Raw genomic sequence first — 20,268 nt, forward strand, 5'->3', positions numbered from 1 at the left:
TAATACTGTAAACTAGATGCCATAAATAATATAATAAATAATAAATGATCATTGTAATGTCCAAAATGTTTTACTGTATTTTCCCGTTTTCGTTTAATAAATTGGGTAATACGAGTGTAAAAAAAAAAGAGTTGTATGAGCCCCTAATAAAATGATTAAACAAAAAACAAAAAGAAACTTAACACATAAATATATGTACATAAATCTATTTCCCTATTGTTATATATAAATATATTTACATATGTATGTGCCTGTATTTAGTCCTCTACAAATGTCCTTTGCCTCCTGGTTCTTTCCTCTATTTCCTTTTACTTTCCTCTTGTCCCACTATCATGTTTGGCCATCATTCGGGTTTCAGTAATTCCTCTCAGCTACCTTGCCCAATCAAGCCCCACCAGGCATCCTACGCCCTCCGTGCGTAGAAATTAGATCACTCTAAATTTCACTATACCTCCTTAGTATTCTTTTCTTTAATAATTAATCATAAATAAGTTAAATACTACTATTCTGAATCTTTTTATAGGTTCATACTGGCTGAGTGATAGGCAAAAGTTATTTATCTGGTCTTAGTTCCCTCATCTGTAAAATGGACACTTGAAGCATTTGCTGATAAAGATCAAGGACTGCAACCTTTAGTATAAATTTTAAATCAATGTAAAGAAAAACAAAACATTCACAACTGGACCGATAAATAACATCATGATAAGCAGAGAAAAGATTGAAGTTATCAAGATCCTTCCTGGATCCCCAATCAATACTTATGGAAGCAGCAGTCAAGAAATCAAACAACATATTGCATTAGGCAAATCTGCTGTGCAAAACCTCTTTAAAGCATCGAAGGACAAGGATGCATGTTGAGGACTATGGTGCACCAGGGTTTTTAATTGCCTCATATTGCATGTGAAAGTTGGACACTGACTAAGGAAGACAAAAGAAGAATTGATTCATTTGAATTATGGTGCTGGCAAAGACAACTGAAAGTACCATGCGCTGTGAGAACAACAAACAAACCTCTCTTGGCGGAAGTATAGTCAGGACGTTCCTAAACAAGGATGGTGATACTTGGTCTCATGTACTTTGGACATGTTATTAGGGAGACCAGTCCATGCAAAAGGACATTATGTTTGGTAAAGTAGAAAGGCAGTGAAAATGAGGAAGACCCTTGATGAGGTGGATTTAAACCAGGGCTGCAACAATGGGCTCAAACATAACCGCTGAGAGGATGGCGCAGGACCGGGCAGAGTTGCGTACTACTGTACACAGAGCCACTTGAAGTTGAACCAACTTGCCAGCACCTATCAACAACAGAGGCTAAAAATACAGGTATGACCTTACAATTGTGGAGTTCACTTGCTAGTGGGCAGACAGACACATAAACCAATTGTCACAGAGCAAAGTAGGGAGCGCACTGAGGGCAATACATACACGGTGCTCTGATCAGGGCACAGGGGTACCACGGTGGAAGAATGAACCAGGACTTCCTGGAAGGAAAATAAATTGGAAGCTGAAAGCATCTCATAGAGGAATCTAAATGCCTTTTCTAGTACCGAGGATGTCCTTGTTGGAAAAGACTCCTCCCTATCCCCCTGAAAAATCCACTTTTGATCCCATCTCTAGTTCCTCTTCTCATATGGCTTGCTCTCCCTAAAAACAAAACACAAACACCTTTTTCTGCTGTCTATGGGCTCATCTCCCTCATGAAGCCACTCCTATGTGAATGCGGTTACATATCCTCCTATGACTCAAGAGTGCATTTAAAACATGCATATCGAGATAGATAAACTAATACTATTTTGTCATATTTTTTAATTGTCTGTTGTGGCTTTCTTATCACTCCAACAAAAGTTTTTTTTAAATCATTTTATTAGGGGCTCATACAACTCATCACAATCCATATATACATTAATTGTGTAAAGCACATTTGTACATTCATTGTTCTCATCATTCTCAAAACATTTGCTCTCCACTTAAGCCCCCGGCCCAACAAAAGTTTAAGTCCCTTGAAAGGAAAAAAAATTATTTAATGAATTTGGTTTTACAGCACCTGGCAAAAATCAGGCAAAAACAAAAATATAAGTAGTCAAAAATATTTTCTAAATTAAATTACTTAGCCAGTGCCTTCTCTAGTTTATCTGATAAGCGGTATTCATTTTATGCCATTTTAGAAGTTCTAATAACGTGAAGAGAAAACATTGTTGTCCCTGTTAATTAATTTACTAACTTTACATCAGTAGTACTATACCAGAAATAAACTGGGTTGATAAAATTTGTGAACATGAAGAAAACAATAATCAGGGAATCAAGTACATGACATGTTTGGTTTATTAGAAGCCTGTGGATAGGGTTCTTCTGGTTGGTAAGCTTAAGAAAGCAACCTATTGTACAGAGAGGGAATGTATTTAGGGTAGAGCACACGTTCGAAAATGAAATGGGCATCACAGAATGGCTTTTTTGTAAAGAGGTATGTCCTGGATATATGTCAGATAAGTAAATGAAGAGGGTTACGCGCACACACACAGAGTATGAATAAGATAGCAAAGAGGGCAGTTAAAGAAAGGACCTTTTTACACTGCTAGTGGTTAGGTATTTTTGAAGTTAGTACTTCTTATTTCTTTTCGTTTTTTGCTTCACTTTTGCTCTTATTTCTCATATTATTTCTCAGTTACATTCTGCCTCATTTCCCTCTCTTACTCCTATTTCTAAATGAAACGACTCTTTCTCTCTCATGGTCCCCACATCTTAAGCACTACACATGCAATCAACCATCTCAAGAGGGCCTCTGAAAATTATACCATTAATTCACGACACAAATAAGTGATTTTCAAACCTTTTTACCCATATTTTCAAAATTTTGAAAAAATCTGTAGACTGTGCCAATTATTACCTCCAAAGCTACCTTCCTTGCCTGATCTGCTAAAAGGGATGTGGGTCCTGAACTTGCTTGCTCAACTGGCTCCTGCAGTGCAAGGGGCTTCCTTTGTCCAGGCTCCTGAAGCAAAGGTAGCTTCCTGGGTGCTAGAGTGCTGCAAAAAATCAGCATCTCCAGTCCCCAGTCTCTATAGAGTACCCTGTATCTCCAGCGCACAGCTCCTGCAGCACAGCTTCTTCAAGGCCCAGCTCCTGCGGTGCAAGACATTTCTCCACAGTGCCAGGCTCCTAGAGCAGGTAGCATCTCCAGGGCCAAGCTCCTGTAATTCACAGAGATTAGCAGCACCTGGTGGCCGCCAATGAGACATCTACTTGTGACGTTTCCCCCAGCATGCCAAAAGGAAAAGGAGTCCAGGTGGTGTAATGGCTACTCACTGGCTGCAATCTTCAAGGTCAGCAGTTCAAAACCACCAGCTACTCTGAGGGAGAAAGATATGGCTTTCTACTCCTATAAAGAGTTATAGTCTCAGAAACTCACAGGGCAAGTTCTACCCTGCCCTATCGGGTCGCTAGCAGTCAGTATAGACTTGGCGGCAATGAGTTTTGTTTGTTTTTTGGTTTTTGGCTCAGAGAGTAGATTTCCAGAAAATTCTAGGAGGTATATCTCCAGAGAGTTTCAGAGGTTCAATTTTCAGCGAGGTCTACTATGCTGATGCTACAGAGATTTCTCTGTCATTCAGGGAACTACAGCTTGTCCCTCTCCAACAAGGTTGGCAAGAGAGAAAGGAATTGATTGTTTTTATATCTGCTATTCTTACATCTGTTATACTCATAGTGACCCTATAGTGACTGTAACTCTTTATGGGAGCAGAAAACCCAATCATTTTATACAGATATCTGAGAGTCAGAATTAGCTCAATGGCAGGGAGTTGGGTTTTGTTGTTTTGTTTTTATTTTTATATCCTTTAGAATTTATCTACTTCTTCCTAGTCAATCCCTTACTACCAAAGTCTCTTTCAGTTCAGTCATTCTTTACTACTCAAATGATTGCATGGTTTCTGTGTGAGGGGGCTTCAAAAAATTCATGGAAAAATGTCATGATCTTTCCACAAATTTTTGAAGCCTGCTATTTTTTAAAAAAATTTAAATCAATGCAAAAGATGAATTATATGGTGTCTGCATATTGTATACATGCTTAAAAGTATATTTTTGTCAAGATCTTCTACTTAGATCATTTAATGAACAAAGAGGTCCACAATAGAACGTAATTTGCAAAGCCAGTTTTTAGGATCATGTACATCAACCAATTCAGACTTTTACAATGTCTGAATGAAGACTTGTTCATTCAAAGACACGTGGTGGAGAACAAAAAATCATATCATTGTGTGCTCACCTCCCTGATATGATCGCTGAAGACAAATGGGTGCATAAGTAAATGTGGCGAAGAAAGCTGGTGGTACCCGGCTATCAAAAGATAAATAGCGTCTAGGGTCTTAAAGGTTTGAAAGTAAACAAGCGACCATTTAGCTCAGAAGCAACAAAGCTTATGTAATCATGAGGTGTAAAATGGATCAGGTGTCAGGCATCAAAGAACAAAAAATCATATCATTGTGAATGAGGGGGAGTGCAGAGTGGAGACCCAAAGCCCATATGTAGGCAATTAGACATCCCTTTATGGAAGGGTTGCAGGAGGAGATGAGCCAGTCAGGGTGCTGTGTAGAAACAATGAAACATACAACTTTCCTCTAGTTCCTAAATACTTCCTCACCTCCTCCCTCACCCCCCCACTATCATGATCTCAATTCTACCTTACAAATCTGGCTAGACCAGAGGATGTACACTGATACAGATCGGAACTGGAAACACAGGGAATCCAGGACAGATGATCCCTTAGGACCAGTGGTGAGAGTGGTGATACCAGGAGGGTGGAGTGGAAAGGGGGAACTGATTACAAGGATCTACATGTAACCTCCTCCCTGGAGGAAGGACAACAGAAAAGTGGGTGAGGGGATACGTCGGACAGTGCGAGATATGACAAAATAGTTATTTAGAAATTATCGAGGGTTCATGAGGGAGGTGGTCTTAAAGTGGGGAGGGAGGGGGGAAATGAGGAACTGAAGCCAGGGTCTTAAGTGGAGAACAAATGTTTTGAGAATGATGAGGGCAATGAATGTACAAATATGCTTTACACAATTGATGTATGTATGGATTGTGGTAACAGTTGTATGAGCCCCTAATGAAATGATTTTAAAAAAAAAACAACACATGCTGGTACATGTTTTCATGGCATCCTCCTCACCGAGAGAGGTGGAACAGACAAGAGAGACAGCAGGTGGGGAGGTAAATAAGTAGACAAGGTCCCTGCCAAGAAGCTTCCCAACACAAAGTATTATTTCATTATCAGTATTATTACTATCCTTCTTACGATTGTCATTGCTATTTTGCCACACTTTCGTGAGTCTCTCCTTCAGCTCCAGTGCCTCCCCACGCAGTTGCTTTATTTGATATCCTGAAGATTTTACCCGACCGTACATCATAGCGAGATTGGTGATAGGTGAAAGGTATGACACCTCTTGGAAAGTAGGGGAAGAGCAATTATGGATGAGCAGTTGAGAAGGAAGCAGCAGCAGCCCACAGACTCTTTCCCAGACATCTCAATTGCAGGAGAATGCAGTTGGAGATATTAGGGATCAGAAAACGGATCCTCTCAAAAGTGTCCATGGCTGGTGCCCCAAGCAAGCCTTTGCCAGAACCCCAGGGTGCAGGTCCCATGTGAAGACGGGTGGAGTGGGAACTGTGATTTTCCAAAAGCAGACAAAGAAAAAGTAAAGACAAGCAAATCGTTTTTCAAGGAACAAGACAGAACATATATATATATATACATATATATATCATATTCTTTAAAAACTCAGAAAACAAAAGCTTTCTTGCAAGAATAAAATAGAGACGTAATAATACTGCACCAAATGTGAAATCTTACTCCCGCCAGTACTTCTGCTTGGACCAGGTCTCACTTTTAGGATTTGTGACTCAAAATCTCACAAGGGTTAAATCCTCCATTTACAGGAGTTCTGTTTCTTATTTAGAACAGTAAGTTCTCCTTATATCCACTACTTGACTGAATTCCATGATAGAAAAAGAGATGGGGAATTTTAAACAAAAAGCAAGGGGGATGTAGCCAATTTGACCACTTGGGTTAGTAACAAGTTTAACATGGCTCCGCAACTCCCTTTAGTGTTCTGTCAACTATTTTGACACCAGCTGAAGGTGCTGAAGGATGTGTGTTTTCTGAGAAGAAATGGGTGACGGATTTGAAGGGTCGGCTTTAACATGAAGAATAAATACATAGGAATTTGGAATAGATTCTCAATGAACACTAATGTGCAATGAGGTTTTTGCAATTGAAGAAAATATTTTAAATTTAAAAATCTTTTTTCAAGGAAACTACTGTTTCCTGTTATTTCTGGGAATCTATAAATGCTAGTGTTTTCAAAGGGAAACATTTATAGAGAGATATTGAATGTGTTTTACAAGTTTCCTAAGAAACTTTGTTATTCTGTTTTATATAAATACCATTTACTCTCAATTAATGTTTCTTCCCCTCCCACCCCCACCACACCCCAAAATCAAGATCCTCATGAAAGTATGAGCTCCTCAGATAAATTTGGTAAAAATTTTCCTCTCGAATAAAATCCATCCTCTCCAGAATACATTGTTGGAACTCATTATTTTGGTCAAAAAATCTCTGTGCTTCCTATTTTGTAGTACACTATTTTGGGATCTTCAAAATAAATATTTTTGGTGAATTCAAAAACTTTGAACTTCATATTCATTATCTTGCATATATAGAAGTACCTGCTATAATTTGCATGGTACTTTCTTTGCTAGAGAGAGATATTGCCCTTCATTGCAGAAGTAAAAATAACCGATCTGGTGGATATTATTCAATCAGAAGGATCTATGTGAAGACCTTCAGACTGGTCCCAGAAATAATTTTAGGGCCATCCCTTCCAGAAAAATAAATAAATATGCTATGCAACCAATTTTTATGCTCATCAAAATCTCTTTCATTGACCTGCTAAGTGCTACAATTATTGAGATGAACAAATTCATGATGGGTACTTTTAAGATCCAAACAGTGAAAGATCTTGCCTCATTGTCTAACTAGTCATTAACCAAGAAAGTCAAGAATCACTCCAATTTGGGTGGGGTGGGTGGGGGTGGGGGCAGGGACAGAAATAGTGTGTTGTCATCCTGTAATATATCCATGCCCACAGGTTTCTCACACACTTACTTGAACAATGGCGTTCCACAAACAATGCACTTATAGACTCCAGGATCTTGGTGGTGTGTGTATTCTCCTTCGAAGGCACTGTCAGACAATAAACAGGGCATGAAAAAAAATTAAACATTCATATTATTTCTTATAGAACATCATTTACTTAAATGACAATTCTCTAATAAACGTGTCAAGGGCTTTATGTTCTATAATGAGAGCAGACCAAACATATGGGAATAGGAATATAACTAATATATTTCCAATCTATATAATAAAATGTGCATATAACTACTGAAAACTAGTGGTTAAAAAAATCAAGCCATCTAATTATGTAATGCTTAGGGAGAAATAAATTACTATTTTTGTAAACTGTCTCTAGTTTAGATTTGCTTAAAAAATATTATCAGATAAGATTTCTGCTACTCTACAGTATCCAAGTGCGTATATCAGAAAACCCAGAGGAGTCCGAGACATGAAGTGGAAGAAGTCTTATTTTTCGGTTTGAAAAGGAATATTGCAGCTTTAAGGGAATATTTTTCTAAGTTAACAATCTTAAGGGCTAGGAGGTCATTCAGCTAATACAAATCAGCTGTGTGAGCCCAACAAAAAGTCTATGTACTCTGCAGCTTGTTTTTATTATCCTTTCACCCTCTTTATGAGGGCCAATTTTTTATAAACAGAGTTTTTCAGAATGACCTAATCGCGGGTTGTTTGTGTGCATTAAATCATTGAGCTGGTCCCGTACACAGCGAGACAAGTCGAGATCCTCCTGAGCTGAGACTGGAGGCCACTGCTCGCTCATTGTGCGGCGAGAGCAGGCTCTGTCAGGGATTCAACATTCAGTAAACTCAGTAAACAATATATGACAAGAAGAGTGTTCCTATTAGCAAGGACCCCATGTGTGGTAAAGAGCACTTTCAGATCATGAATGAAAACAAGAAGTTACATCATTAATAAATCTGGATCAGAGGTAAGTGACGGCCTTGCGCCAAGCCCCATGGTATAGATTAGACAACAAAATGGTTGGACCTGGCACGTGAGCTTTGAGCTGGAATCAGCTGAGAGAGACTTTATTCACGAAAATCAGTCTTGGAAATGAACAAACTCCTTTTTCAGGACTTAGGGCGAACTTCCAAGGGCTAAAGCCATGTGAGGGCAGTTATTGAAAATTTTTGACATTCCAACCACAAATGAGCCAATAAATACTTTCTCCACATGTGCTTCAAAAAGAAATTGGAGTGGGGTAGAAAGGAACTAAATTATGCTACCTTCTTTTTGCAGCCAAAACGTCTATCCTTACAATGGCCACCTTCAAAATTTCAGCATCCTGGCTCAGTGCCATGTCCCTCATGGTTTTGCTTACTGTGATGTCTTCCCAAAAAATGTACCTAAGTCGCTATTACTTCCACACAGTTTGTAGTAAACTAAAAACAGGCCTTTTGCAAAAGCCCTGGGACTTTACATAAGATAGACTGTTGATTAAATGGGGAGAAGGATAAATAAAAGTCTTAACCTACACAATGCAATTTTTCAGGGGCACTGATTTGCAGACGTTGGCAAATGAATGTAGAGGTCTTTAATTGGCATGGAAAAGGGCTCACAGAGGGTGAGGGGATGAAGAAGGCTAGCTCTAGTTAAATGAGTTTTTCTTATAGCTCACTTTACCTTTCGGTCCCTTTCTCCTGAGTGACATGGTACTGCAGGGGTGTTAGCCGCTTCCTCAGTTCCTGCTGGGAAAAGACCACCTTACAGTTCTTTTTATCCCTACATGACCCTGAAAAGAGAGAGCATATATGGGAGAGCGAGGCTTTTTAGTTTGAATCCTGAATAATTGCTTTGGCTCGCTGCCACAGCACAGCTTCTGCATTCGCTTTTCAATGACCAGACCAGTCCCTAATGCACAAGAAAGGCTTACCTGAGCTCCAGCTGACTATTTCTCAGTTTACAAAGACTGCTTCTTCGGACCCAGGTGATTCGACTGGCACAGTGACAATGTGCTGCAGCCAACTGTGTCTCGCGTGATACTGAAAACTCGGTGAACATTCCCAAAATGGGAGTACGTCCTTTGCCCCCCCATGCCCCGAAATACTTTATCCCCCCACATGAATTCAATAAGTAAAACTCTATCTACAAACATGATTTATCCACACATAAGAAGGTGGACATGATGATAAACCATAACTTTCCATTCCATGATTTTGCAAGTTGGTAGGACAGCTTGAAAGCGTCATCATTTAATTTCCATTCTGGGTGCTTTCCTTACCAAACTACTTTGTTTTTTCTTTGCACCCTAAAAATGTATTTTCCCACAACGAGGAATGGCTGTTCTCTGTGGTTCTGTCAGACACTTCTCTGGGTTATCCGGAGTTCTTAACAACAAACGTCTCCTGAAAGACTCTATCTTGCCATGTCAACCACGACGCAGAGCTGAGAACTGAGCTACCCATCTGTATGTCATTTAGCACCATAGAAGGAACTGCAGGTTTAAATTACATGGTATTGGATTGCAATTTCCTAACATTGGATGCTTTTACCTTGAGCCCCTTAGACTATACAAGAAGACATATCCAACCGTGCAGATTCAAGAAATCCCCAGAAAAGGAATGAGAAAACTAGGAGAGGGGGGACAAGCAGAGCAAAAATAAGTGGACATGGTTCCAGAGATTTTTTTTTTCCTAAATGTACAAGAAGGCTTCAAAAAGTTCATGGAAAACTCCCATTATTTTTTCATTCCCATTTTCCCCGGAACGGTGACGTTCCCTTGCGCTTAGGGAGACGTCACAGATTAAGTATATGTGAATGGTGAAGTAATTCTAATGGGGTTCCAATAACAATGGTCGTTTTTATTTCAGCCTCTGCAGACCGCAGTAAAATGTTCAGACAACACCTGTTTATGTATAGCATTTACTTTCCTTGCACAAATGATTGAGAAGATATATAACTCTGGGGCAGCGCACCCATTACTCACTGCAGAGCAACTGCTTTTCTTTGCCATCCATCACACTGGGAGAGGGGCTTGCAGATGGTCTTCAATGAAATGATTCCTGGCCATGTTTTGAAGTAGTAACTAAAAGAAAGCTTGCTGGGGTTCCTGAATCTTGAACTCAACTTCTTTTGAAATCTAAATAAGTCTGATTTATAAGTGGAATGCTTTCTACTTCTTTACATTCTAAGCACTTGATGTCACAGTGTGTTTGACAGGTGAAATGAAACTGGGGGGCAAGGTGAGGGGTAACCAGTTTCTCTGATTGAGAAATTAAAGCAAGATATCAACTCCCAGAACCAGGACCCCCAGGACAGAGGGGTGGACTCTCTCGGAGGAAACATGGAGATGGCAGGGGAAGAGCCAGGGGGAGCTGGGAGACGCAGACAGCCATCTTGAGCAGGCCTGCCGGCTGTCAAACAGCAACAGGCCACTACTGACCTCCACTAGGCCCCTCGGCTGGAAAGAGCCACAAGAACAGCTGACATGTCACACTTGTGATGCACTGGCCTCTCAACTTACTGGACCCCCTATTACACTAGGCTGTGCCCAAATCGTACGACTTCACGTATATTTTTAATATTGTCAGAGGGGTAGATGGAAATGGTCCTTGTCACAGCAAGCCATTCAACGTCTTAAATTCAACCCTACTGTTCCTATGTAAGGTGACTACAAGAAGTTAGTTCTTACTCAATTCATTATAGACTTCTTGGAAGTTATCTTTTTGTGTTTATTTTATTTGTCAGATGGCTTTATCTTCGTTAATTTTTGTCAAAGAAAGTCATTACTTGCAAATTTAACATGACAGAATCTTAGTTACAATTATTCTTTCCAATGGCATAGATAATTAAACTCTGTACAATTAAATGATTCTGTCCAAGATATTTTGTTAATGTACATTCATTCATACAAAAAGACCAATTGTGTTCCCAGAGCTGAGAGAACTGAGCTACCCATCTGTATGTCATTTAGCACCAGAGAAGCAACTGCAGGTTTAAATTACATGGTATTGGATTGCAATTTCCTAACATTGGATGCTTTTCTGCTTTTTTACCTTGAGTCATTTACTAAGGAGTGTTCATAAAAAGTAGCTTAAAGCACAGATGCTTGCAAATCATTTACCCAAAGATGTTTCTCTCTCTTTCATTCTCTCTGTCAAAATCTTTTTTGTTGGGAGAGGAGGGAAAGAAAAGAATAAAACTGTTGGTCAGTATTGGTGAACCATGTCAAGTACTTTTGCAAGGAAGAAAGGTAAAATTGAAAACATCTGATTGAAGTAAATAATACAAACATAAAAGCTTTACTGGTGAATGAAGGGTATTGAAGAGACTTTATTTCATAGATTAGAAATTACTTTTGATCTAAACATTCTTAAAAACAGATTGCTTTCTACTATGAACCATCTCATTAGCTGCTGAGAGAGCTCGCGTGAATGGCAACCTCTGAAAGAGTGCTGCTGTGCATACGGGAAGGGGCAAAGCCTTCATTCCAGCGCTCTGCTTGTCTTTCGAGAACCACTAAAGCAGCACTCACACAAATTCTGTAGGAATGTGCCCTATGTCATAGCCTACAAATTATTTGGTTTTGGTGCACTTAAAGGTCACCTTCCAAATTAGCAAAATTTTCCTACATCCTGGCTTTTCAACCTTAAATATAAATATTGTTTCCTAACTGTAAGTGAGGTTTGTTCTTTAAGAAATTCTAGTGCTTATTTAAAGCTGTCAAACTTCATACATTTTCACTCTTTGGCCATACTATGATCTCAAAACAATTTGGCTTTTAAAGTATACCTAACAGCAAAAGGAAGTATATGTATACCAGAAACAATTGTTGTGATTTTATATTAAGCAATTTAGTGAGAAATTAATCAGATTTTAACAAATTCCTTGCCACATCATTTAAAAATAATATACTTCCTGGGCAACTGAAAGTTTTATTGTTACATGAGCTCTTCTTGCATCAGCATCGTAGCCCAAATTTTATACACACACACATGCACATGCGCTTATGCGCACAAAAAAGCTTCACTTTTATCTCTGGTTTCTGAAGCCATATGGTGCCATTGTTAATTCTGAAGATATGATTTTGATATTCTAGAGTAATTCATTGGATAGTTTCCTTTTACACTCTTCATTTAGGTGCTGTACTTGTCTTACACGGGTAATTTAATATTAGTATTGTGTGCCATCTGTTCAATGACCTCAAAATTAACTTAGGAGGATGCTAAGGAAAGGTTTTTCCTTCAGATGAATGTCTAACATTGTACTTTGAATGGGCATGTGGGTGTAGATCTGCACACATCACACACACCGTACACGTATGGAGGTATACCACCTCTTTGGTATTTAATCCTCCCACCACTCCCTACGGAGTCCAGTTCAGGTAGGTCGCATCCATTTTAAACTTAGTCCGAGGGTACTTTTCACTAAAATATGGCCAGATTCCCCTGTTACCCTGCGATTTGCTCCATGCTGTTGCCCCAAGGCTTTAAAGCGGTTAAAACAGAAATAACCTTGCAGCAAGGAGTTCACTTTCCACCTCTGCCCGCTTCCTAGCTAACTTCTCTGGCTAAGTTTGTAGAGCGACAAGTATGCTATAAAGATCACAGCAATTAGACCTGGCAAACTCGGTCGGAATAAATGTACACACTGTCATTCCGATGATAAGGAATTCTGAAGGTAAACTGTATCTCAGATAGCAGCCAGTCCAATCTTTCATTATGCTACAGGACTTTCTTGGCCATTCATTTGTTGCTAACAGCACCTTCAGAGGAGTCTTTTCCTCACAAGTTTTTGTTTTGTTTTGAATGATGAAAATAGGAATTGAAGGAAGAAAACTAAATTTTCTGAACACTTTATATGCCAGGCACACCAAGTTACTGTCACAGAATCTTATTGAATCATCTCCAGAATTCTAGGATATATATATATTATACTCACTTTACAGATTCAGAAACTGAGGCTCGGTTAGGCTACAATCTAATTTACCTAAAAATAAACAGCAAATAGCTGTATTAACATCAAGCCAAGGCTGTTTAAAGACAAAGCTGCTAGTGGTCTAATTTGGGGACGAAAAACTATGCTAATGCTTTCTTCTTTCTTTTTAAGTTGCATTATAACTTTCAGCTTGAAACTATCATTAATTTTCTAGTAATGAGAAAGAAAATTAATAATGACCATGGGACACCCTGAATAGTACACTGACTCGTATCAGCCAATGGCGGTTTGCCCCATATTCATTTTTTCAGCACAAGGTCGAGACAAGGTTCAAATGGGATGCTCACAAAGTCTATAAAACGTTGAAAGGCTTTTTAACTTCCTGTTAAGAAGTAAATCAGATCTGTTACCTAAATCTTACAGCCCTTTTAAGTCATAAATCTCATATTTCAGTGTGAAAACTCAAAATAAAACAAAACCCAAAGATCTCATAACTTTAACTTTGGTTCTAAGGTCAGAAAAAAAATGAAACTATTAAATATTTTCCCAAGATAATAAATGAATAAGTGATAAGAATATCTTGTTTTGCTTCAAATTTACTAGGTTAAAGCAGTAAAGTTCATCTTGAAATAGCTTGCTGCTACAGTTGAATAAGCATACTTTTTTCACTATAAGTTTCAATTTTCAGGTGATTGTTAATCTGCCATATTTGAACACTGAACAAACTGTTTTTTATACTAGGAATAGCATTAGAATTTTCTAAATTAATAGGCATTTATAAAAGCATAACCCAGTCCATTTTTAGATAAGTACACAACATGTATATCATAAAGCTTTTTGAGGAGGGGTTATGTAGTAATTTAACAAAGGCTTCAGGAGAAATCAAAACACAGGCAAAGAAAAGCTCTATGCTTAGAGATACAACCCCATTCTTTTGATCTTCATTCCAAGTAAACATTATGTAGGAAAAATGTTTCTGAAGAATCACATTGATGTATCAGGACACTCTTGCTTCTGTTATCTGGTTTCCATGAAAGTAGGGCTATCGGACTTACTTTGAGGACCACTAACCCAATATATTTTCTGACTGTTTAATTAAGTCATCAAAAATGCTGTGTGTCCAAGGGATCAGGTATCAGGCCTCAAGGAACAAAAATCATATCATTATAAATGAGGGTGAGTGCAGAGTGGAGACCCAAAGCCCATCTGTAGGCAACTGGACACCCCCTTACTGAAGGGTAGCAGGGAGGAGACGAGCCAGTCAGGGTGCAAGGTAGCAACAAAGAAACACACAACTTTCCTCTAGTTCTTAAATGCTTCCTTCCCACCACCATTATGATCCCAATTCTACTTTACAAATCTGGCTAGACCAGAGAATGTATATTGGTACAGATAGGAACTGGAAACACAGGGAATCCAGGACAGATGATCCCTTCAGGACCAGTGGTGAGAGTGGCGATATGGGGAGGGTGGAGGGAAGGTGGGATAGAAAGGGGGAACCAATTACAAGGATCTACATGTAACCTCTTCCCTGGGTGATGGACAACAGAAAAGTGGGTGAAGGGAGATGTCGGAGAGTGTAAGATATGACCAAATAATAATAATTTGTAAATTATCAAGGGTTCACGAGGGAGGGGGGATCAGGGAGGGAGGGGAAAAAATGAGGAGCTGATACCAAGGGCTCAAGTAGAAAGCAAATGTTTTGAGAATGATGATGGCAACAAATGTACAAATGTGCTTGACACAATGGATGGATGGATGGATTGTGATAAGAACTGTACAAGCCCCCAATAAAATGATTAAAAAATATGTTAAATAAAAATATTTAAAAATATATTTAAAAATAAAAATTATCTGTAGATGACTCAATTCTTGTGTCACGTCAAGATTGATGTGATGTATACTCCAGTGCCAATTTTCAAGATTTCCAACAAACACTCAAGTATACCAATGCTTGCATATTCTTATTAAGATTATAATCATTTCGTTTTAAAAGGTTTACAAATTTTGAAATGAGGCGTTTCTTTTGATTCCATAAAAATAAATCTTGAATTAAAAAAAAAGTGTCAGGTAGAACTTTCATTCAGTACTTATTTATTAAGCATCTACTATATGTTGGCACTACTCTAGGTATATGAGCACTGCCTGGAGTCGATTCCCGCTTGTACCCATCCTATGGAACAATATAGAACCAGCCCATAGTTTTCGAGACTGTAAGCAGTTGGAAACCACCAGTTGCTCTGAGGGAGAGACAGGGCTTTCTACTCCTTGAAAGAGTTACAGTCTGGAAACGCATCGGGGCAATTTTGTCCTATAGGGTTGCTGTGAGCCGGCATGGACTCGATGGCAGTCAGTTTAATTTAGAAGTCTTTGTGGAAGCAGACTGCCTCATCTTTCACCCTTGGAACGAATTATAAAGCCTCTTAGAAGGTAACAGGTATGCAAGAAAGAAAGACGAAACAGTAAAAGTGTAGCAGAGCGAAGACCGAGGAGTGAGAGTTTAATCTTAAACAAAGTGGTCAAGGTAAGCCTCACTGAGGAGCTGACATGTGACCAAAACCCACTTTTTAAAAAAAATCAATTTATTGGGGCTCATACAATTCATCACAATACATAAATCAATTGTGTAAAGCACATCTATACATTTGTTGCCCTCATCCCCAAAATTCGCTTTCCTCTTGGGTTCCCGGAATCAGCTCATTTTCCTTTTTTCCCCTCCCCTTCCCTTCCTCCTCCCCTCTCCCCCATGCACCCTTGATAATTTATAAATGATTATTGTATCTTATATTACACTGCCCGGCGTCTCCCTTCACCCACCCCTCTGCTGCCCGTCCCCCAGAGAGGAGGTTATATGTAGCTCCCTGTGATCAATTCCCCCTTTCTACACCCCACTTCCCTCCTGGTACCGCCACTGTCACCCCTGGTCCTGAGAGTTCATCTGTCCTGGATTCCCTGCGTTCAAAACCCACTTACTGAAGAATAGATGAGTGATGCTATCTCTGGACAACGAGCTTTCCAAACCAGGAGGAAGTGAGGAAACGAATGGCAGTGCAAGAGAGGAGTGTGCTAAGAAGTTCGCAGTCTAGCATTAGACCCAGAAAGCAAGCATTAGAATGTGAGTGTTACAACAAGAACTGAACGGAGACAAGCAACAACTTAAATATGCAAAAATGAAATACTTTATAAACAAGACAATTTACAACTACCTATCTTAATAGACACTCTGGCACTTTCTTTTTAACTTCCAAGAAAAATCATCCTGAATGTCCTCCTAGCAAAGTGCTACACTCAAAATAATCCAGATACTATTTTCCTGACTAAACTTTGAGCGGAAGCGGGTAATGATCAGAAAGCATCACTACGAGGGCCCCAGTTCATAGGTGCACAGGTTTATTCCCAACAAAACCTGTTTAAATATGTCTCTGTAATGAGTAGATGACTGCAGACAATTTTTCTCAGTAATACATAGTCTCATTAGCCTGACTTAAACTAAGAAAAAGGATGCCTTTTGTGCTGCGGGGAAAAGCTGAGGCAGGGCTAGCATGAAGTTAATAAAACTCAAGTGGCTATATTCCCAGATGACTGAAGCTTGGCAACGTGGTTGCAGGAATGAGGCCCACATAGCACAGCAATGTGTAGACTGATGAAATGGCTTAAGGAAGTTAGGAAGATCTCAAAGATGAATTCAAGGCAGAGGTTGGCTCAGAGATGTGGCAACTATCTCTCAAGATGGCAAAGGGGTCCATCCTGCCATATGGCCTTTAAGGACACGGGGGCTATCATGGAGACACTGGAACAGTCCGAACTAAAAACTGTGAACTAGGAACAAGCCAAAAGCTGCATTGGGGAGGAAAAGGGCAGGAAAGTTGCATCAAGATTTTTGTTGCCATTCCAACTATGCACTTGTCTTTTTCAATTATTAAGAGTAACCAGGAGAGTAAATGTTTTGAGGATGAGGGCAATGAATGTACAAATGTGCTTTACACAATTGATGTGTCTATGGGTTGTGCTAAGAGTTGTATGAGCCCGTAATAGAATGATTTAAAAAAAAAAAAAAGAGTAACAGGGCTAGGTATGAGAATTTCCTTGGGAAACTTTACCCCATCCACTCTACAGCCCTGATCCTGCCCTTTCAGACTCCTTTTTCCACAAAGAATTCTTCCGCAGAGGTTTAGAAGTTTATATACACTTCAGAAGTGTATTGACCTAGATGAAGGGTACATTAAAAAAAAAGAACAACTTCACATTTTCATAATTTTGCTTAATAAAGGTTTCTATTACTTTGCAATAATACTTTTTACTTAGCCCCATATAAATGTATACCCTGCATTACTTTTCCTTTTTTAAACATTCCTACTTTATAAATTAAGTTCAGTTTAATATATGTCCTCCAAGGCCTAAATATAACACAAGGAAAATAGAACTCCAAATCTGGAGAGTCAGAAAATATTAGTTATATAATTATTATTTTGGGTAAATAATACTATTTTCTTTGTGATAAAAAAATCTATCTTTGTCATCGTAATCATATTTCATGCCTTTGTGCTATTTTTGGTCTATGCAGAGTGCTAATTAACCTCAATGAACATTATAAGCATGACAGCACAACAATACCATACCATATCATATGTTTCAGTTTCAATCACTTCAACAAGTAGCATATGATCAAGAATCACTGGTACTGAAAGAAGTCCAATCTTCAGTAAAGTTATTAGCCAAAAACAAGGCTCCAGGAGCTCACGGAATACCAACTGAAATGTTTCAACAAGGTGATGAATTAGAAGTACTCACTAGTCTATGCCAAGAAATTTGGAAGATAGCTACCTTAACAACTTTGAACCCATTCCAAAGAAAAGTGACCCAACAGGATATTCAAATTATAGAACAATATCATTGATATCACGTGCAAGTAAAATTTTGCTGAAGATCATGCAACAATGATTGCAGTAGTACACTGACAGGGAGCTGCCAGAGATTCCGGAAGGATTCAGAAGAGGAGGTGAAACAAAGTTCTATCATTGCTGATACCAGATGGGTATTGACTGAAATCAGAGAATACCAGAAAGATGTTTCTGTGTGTTTTATTGATTATGCCAAGGCATTTGACTATGTGGATCATAACAAACTATGGATAGCCTTGCAAAGAATGCAGAATTCCAGAACACTTCATTGTGTTCCTGCAGAACTTGTACGTGGATCAAGAACCAGTTGTGTGAATAGAACTAGGGAATACTGCATGGTTAAAATCAGGAAAGGTGTGCATCAGGGTTGTATCCTCTCATTATACTTGTTCAATCTGGATTTTGAGCAAATAATGAGAGAAACTGGATTATACGAAGAAGAATACAGTATCAGGATTGGAGGTTTACTAACAACCTTCAATATGCAGATAGATGACACAACCTTGCTTACTGAAAGTAAGGAGCACTTGCAGCACTTGCTGATGGGGAATCAAGGATTTCGGCCTTCAATATGGATTACAACCTAATGTCAAGGAGACCAAAATCCTCACAACTGGACACATTGGTAACATCATGATAAATGGAGGAAAGAGTGAAGTTGATGGAGATTTCATCTTGCTTGGATCCACAATCCATGCTCATGGAAGCAGCAGTGAAGAGAACAGACAAGGTATTGCATTGGGTAAATCTGCTGCACAAGACCTCTTTCAAGAGTTGAAAAGCCAGGATGTTAGTTTGAGGACTAAGCAGTACCTGACCCAAACCATGGTATTTTCAATGGTCTCAAATGTATATGAAAGTTAGACACCGAATTAAAGGAAGTCCAAAAAAAGAACCAAGGTATTTGTATTATGGTGATAGAGAAGAATACTGAAGGTTCTCTGGACAGCCAAAAGTACATACAATCTATCTTGGAAGTCGTACAGCCAGAATGCTCCTTAGCAAGGACAGTGAGATTTATCCCATGTACTTTGGATAGCTTATCAGGAGAGAATAGTCCCCAGAAAGGACATTATGCTTAGAAGAGCAAAAAAGAGGAAGAGTCCAGACGAGATGGATTGACACAGCAGTTGCAACAACGGGCTTAAACATAATTGTGAGGATGGCACAGGACTGGGCAGTGTTTTGTTCTGTTGTACACAGGGTTGGATCTGATTTAGGACCTAACAACCGTAGCAACATATATTTCAGTGGTCTGTTGTGAAATGATATAAGTTGGTCTTAGGGTTTCCACAGTGAAGATGTGAATGGATAAGCTGAGATGTCTACATACCATATAAACTCATTCCTTGATCGCTCCTTTACTTTGTGTGCCCTTATTATTAGAACATGTACTCTGCGTGGTACAATTTACGTGGACTAATATAGTATTTACAATTATTCTCAAATGCCTTTAGTAGCTTCTGCTTTATTTTCTCAAATTGCAAGTTCCCTGACAATATAAACTATCAAAGCTAGTATTGATTTATACTTTGTACAAATATTATTAAATATGCACAGTATATCCACAGTTAAAAGTGAGTCAAATTTCTGACCTTGCAGACCAAATATTCTAGGAGAAGAAATAAGAAACATGTTAACAAAATGAATGTACAGTCTCAAATTAAAAGTATGTAAAAAGCATTGAGTAAGAGAGTTAACAATGGGAACACTGACATTGTAAAATTCTGCCTACCTAGATGGATCAGGTCCAGTTACAATTAGGACATGGAAACCTCAAACCATTTGTAGAAGCATCATCTAGAGCAGTGGTTCTCAACCTTCCTAATGCCGCGACCCTTTAATACAGTTCCTCATGTTGTGGTAACCCCCCAACCATAAAATTATTTTCGTTGCTGCTTCTTAAACTCTAATTTTGCTACTCTTATGAATCGGGCAACCCCTGTGAAAGGGTTGTTCAACCCCCCAAAGGTGTCACGACCCACAGGTTGAGAACCCCTGATCTATAGGGACAGGGAAGACACAAATAGGGAAGAGAACTCCATATAAACAAGCTGATTGATGTACTGTGCTCAAATGTATATCCTGACACAAAGATTGTAAGAAGTCTTACATATAAGCAGTATCAGTTAGCCTAGCAAAGCGAAAAACAACCAAGGTAAGACAGATGATCAGATTTGAAAGAGGAAAAGTTGGGGGCCTAAGAAGTAAGGAAATGGTAATAAAAAAAATTGTGCAGGCATTTTCTCACTGTAAGTCAATGGAAGTAAGTGTAATACCTTCATATAAAATTTATTAAAT

The 20,268-nt window shown here is 38.9% G+C and overlaps 1 protein-coding gene across 1 annotated transcript in view; it reads right to left on the reverse strand.

The window, feature by feature from the left end:
- Positions 1–20,268, reverse strand: part of MSRB3 (methionine sulfoxide reductase B3) — a 138,671-nt gene that overhangs the window by 105,596 nt on the left and 12,807 nt on the right. The window contains exons 2-3 of the mRNA XM_004700801.2: positions 8,813–8,921; positions 7,163–7,240 (exon numbers count right to left, since the gene is read on the reverse strand). Coding sequence (XP_004700858.1) covers positions 7,163–7,240; positions 8,813–8,921 — 187 coding nt within the window. The remainder of the gene's footprint in view (positions 1–7,162; positions 7,241–8,812; positions 8,922–20,268) is intronic.

This window comes from Echinops telfairi, unplaced genomic scaffold (genome assembly GCF_000313985.2).
Source record: "Echinops telfairi isolate 266 unplaced genomic scaffold, ASM31398v2 ScPeMD7_2;HRSCAF=8, whole genome shotgun sequence".
NCBI classification, from domain to species: Eukaryota; Metazoa; Chordata; class Mammalia; order Afrosoricida; family Tenrecidae; genus Echinops; species Echinops telfairi.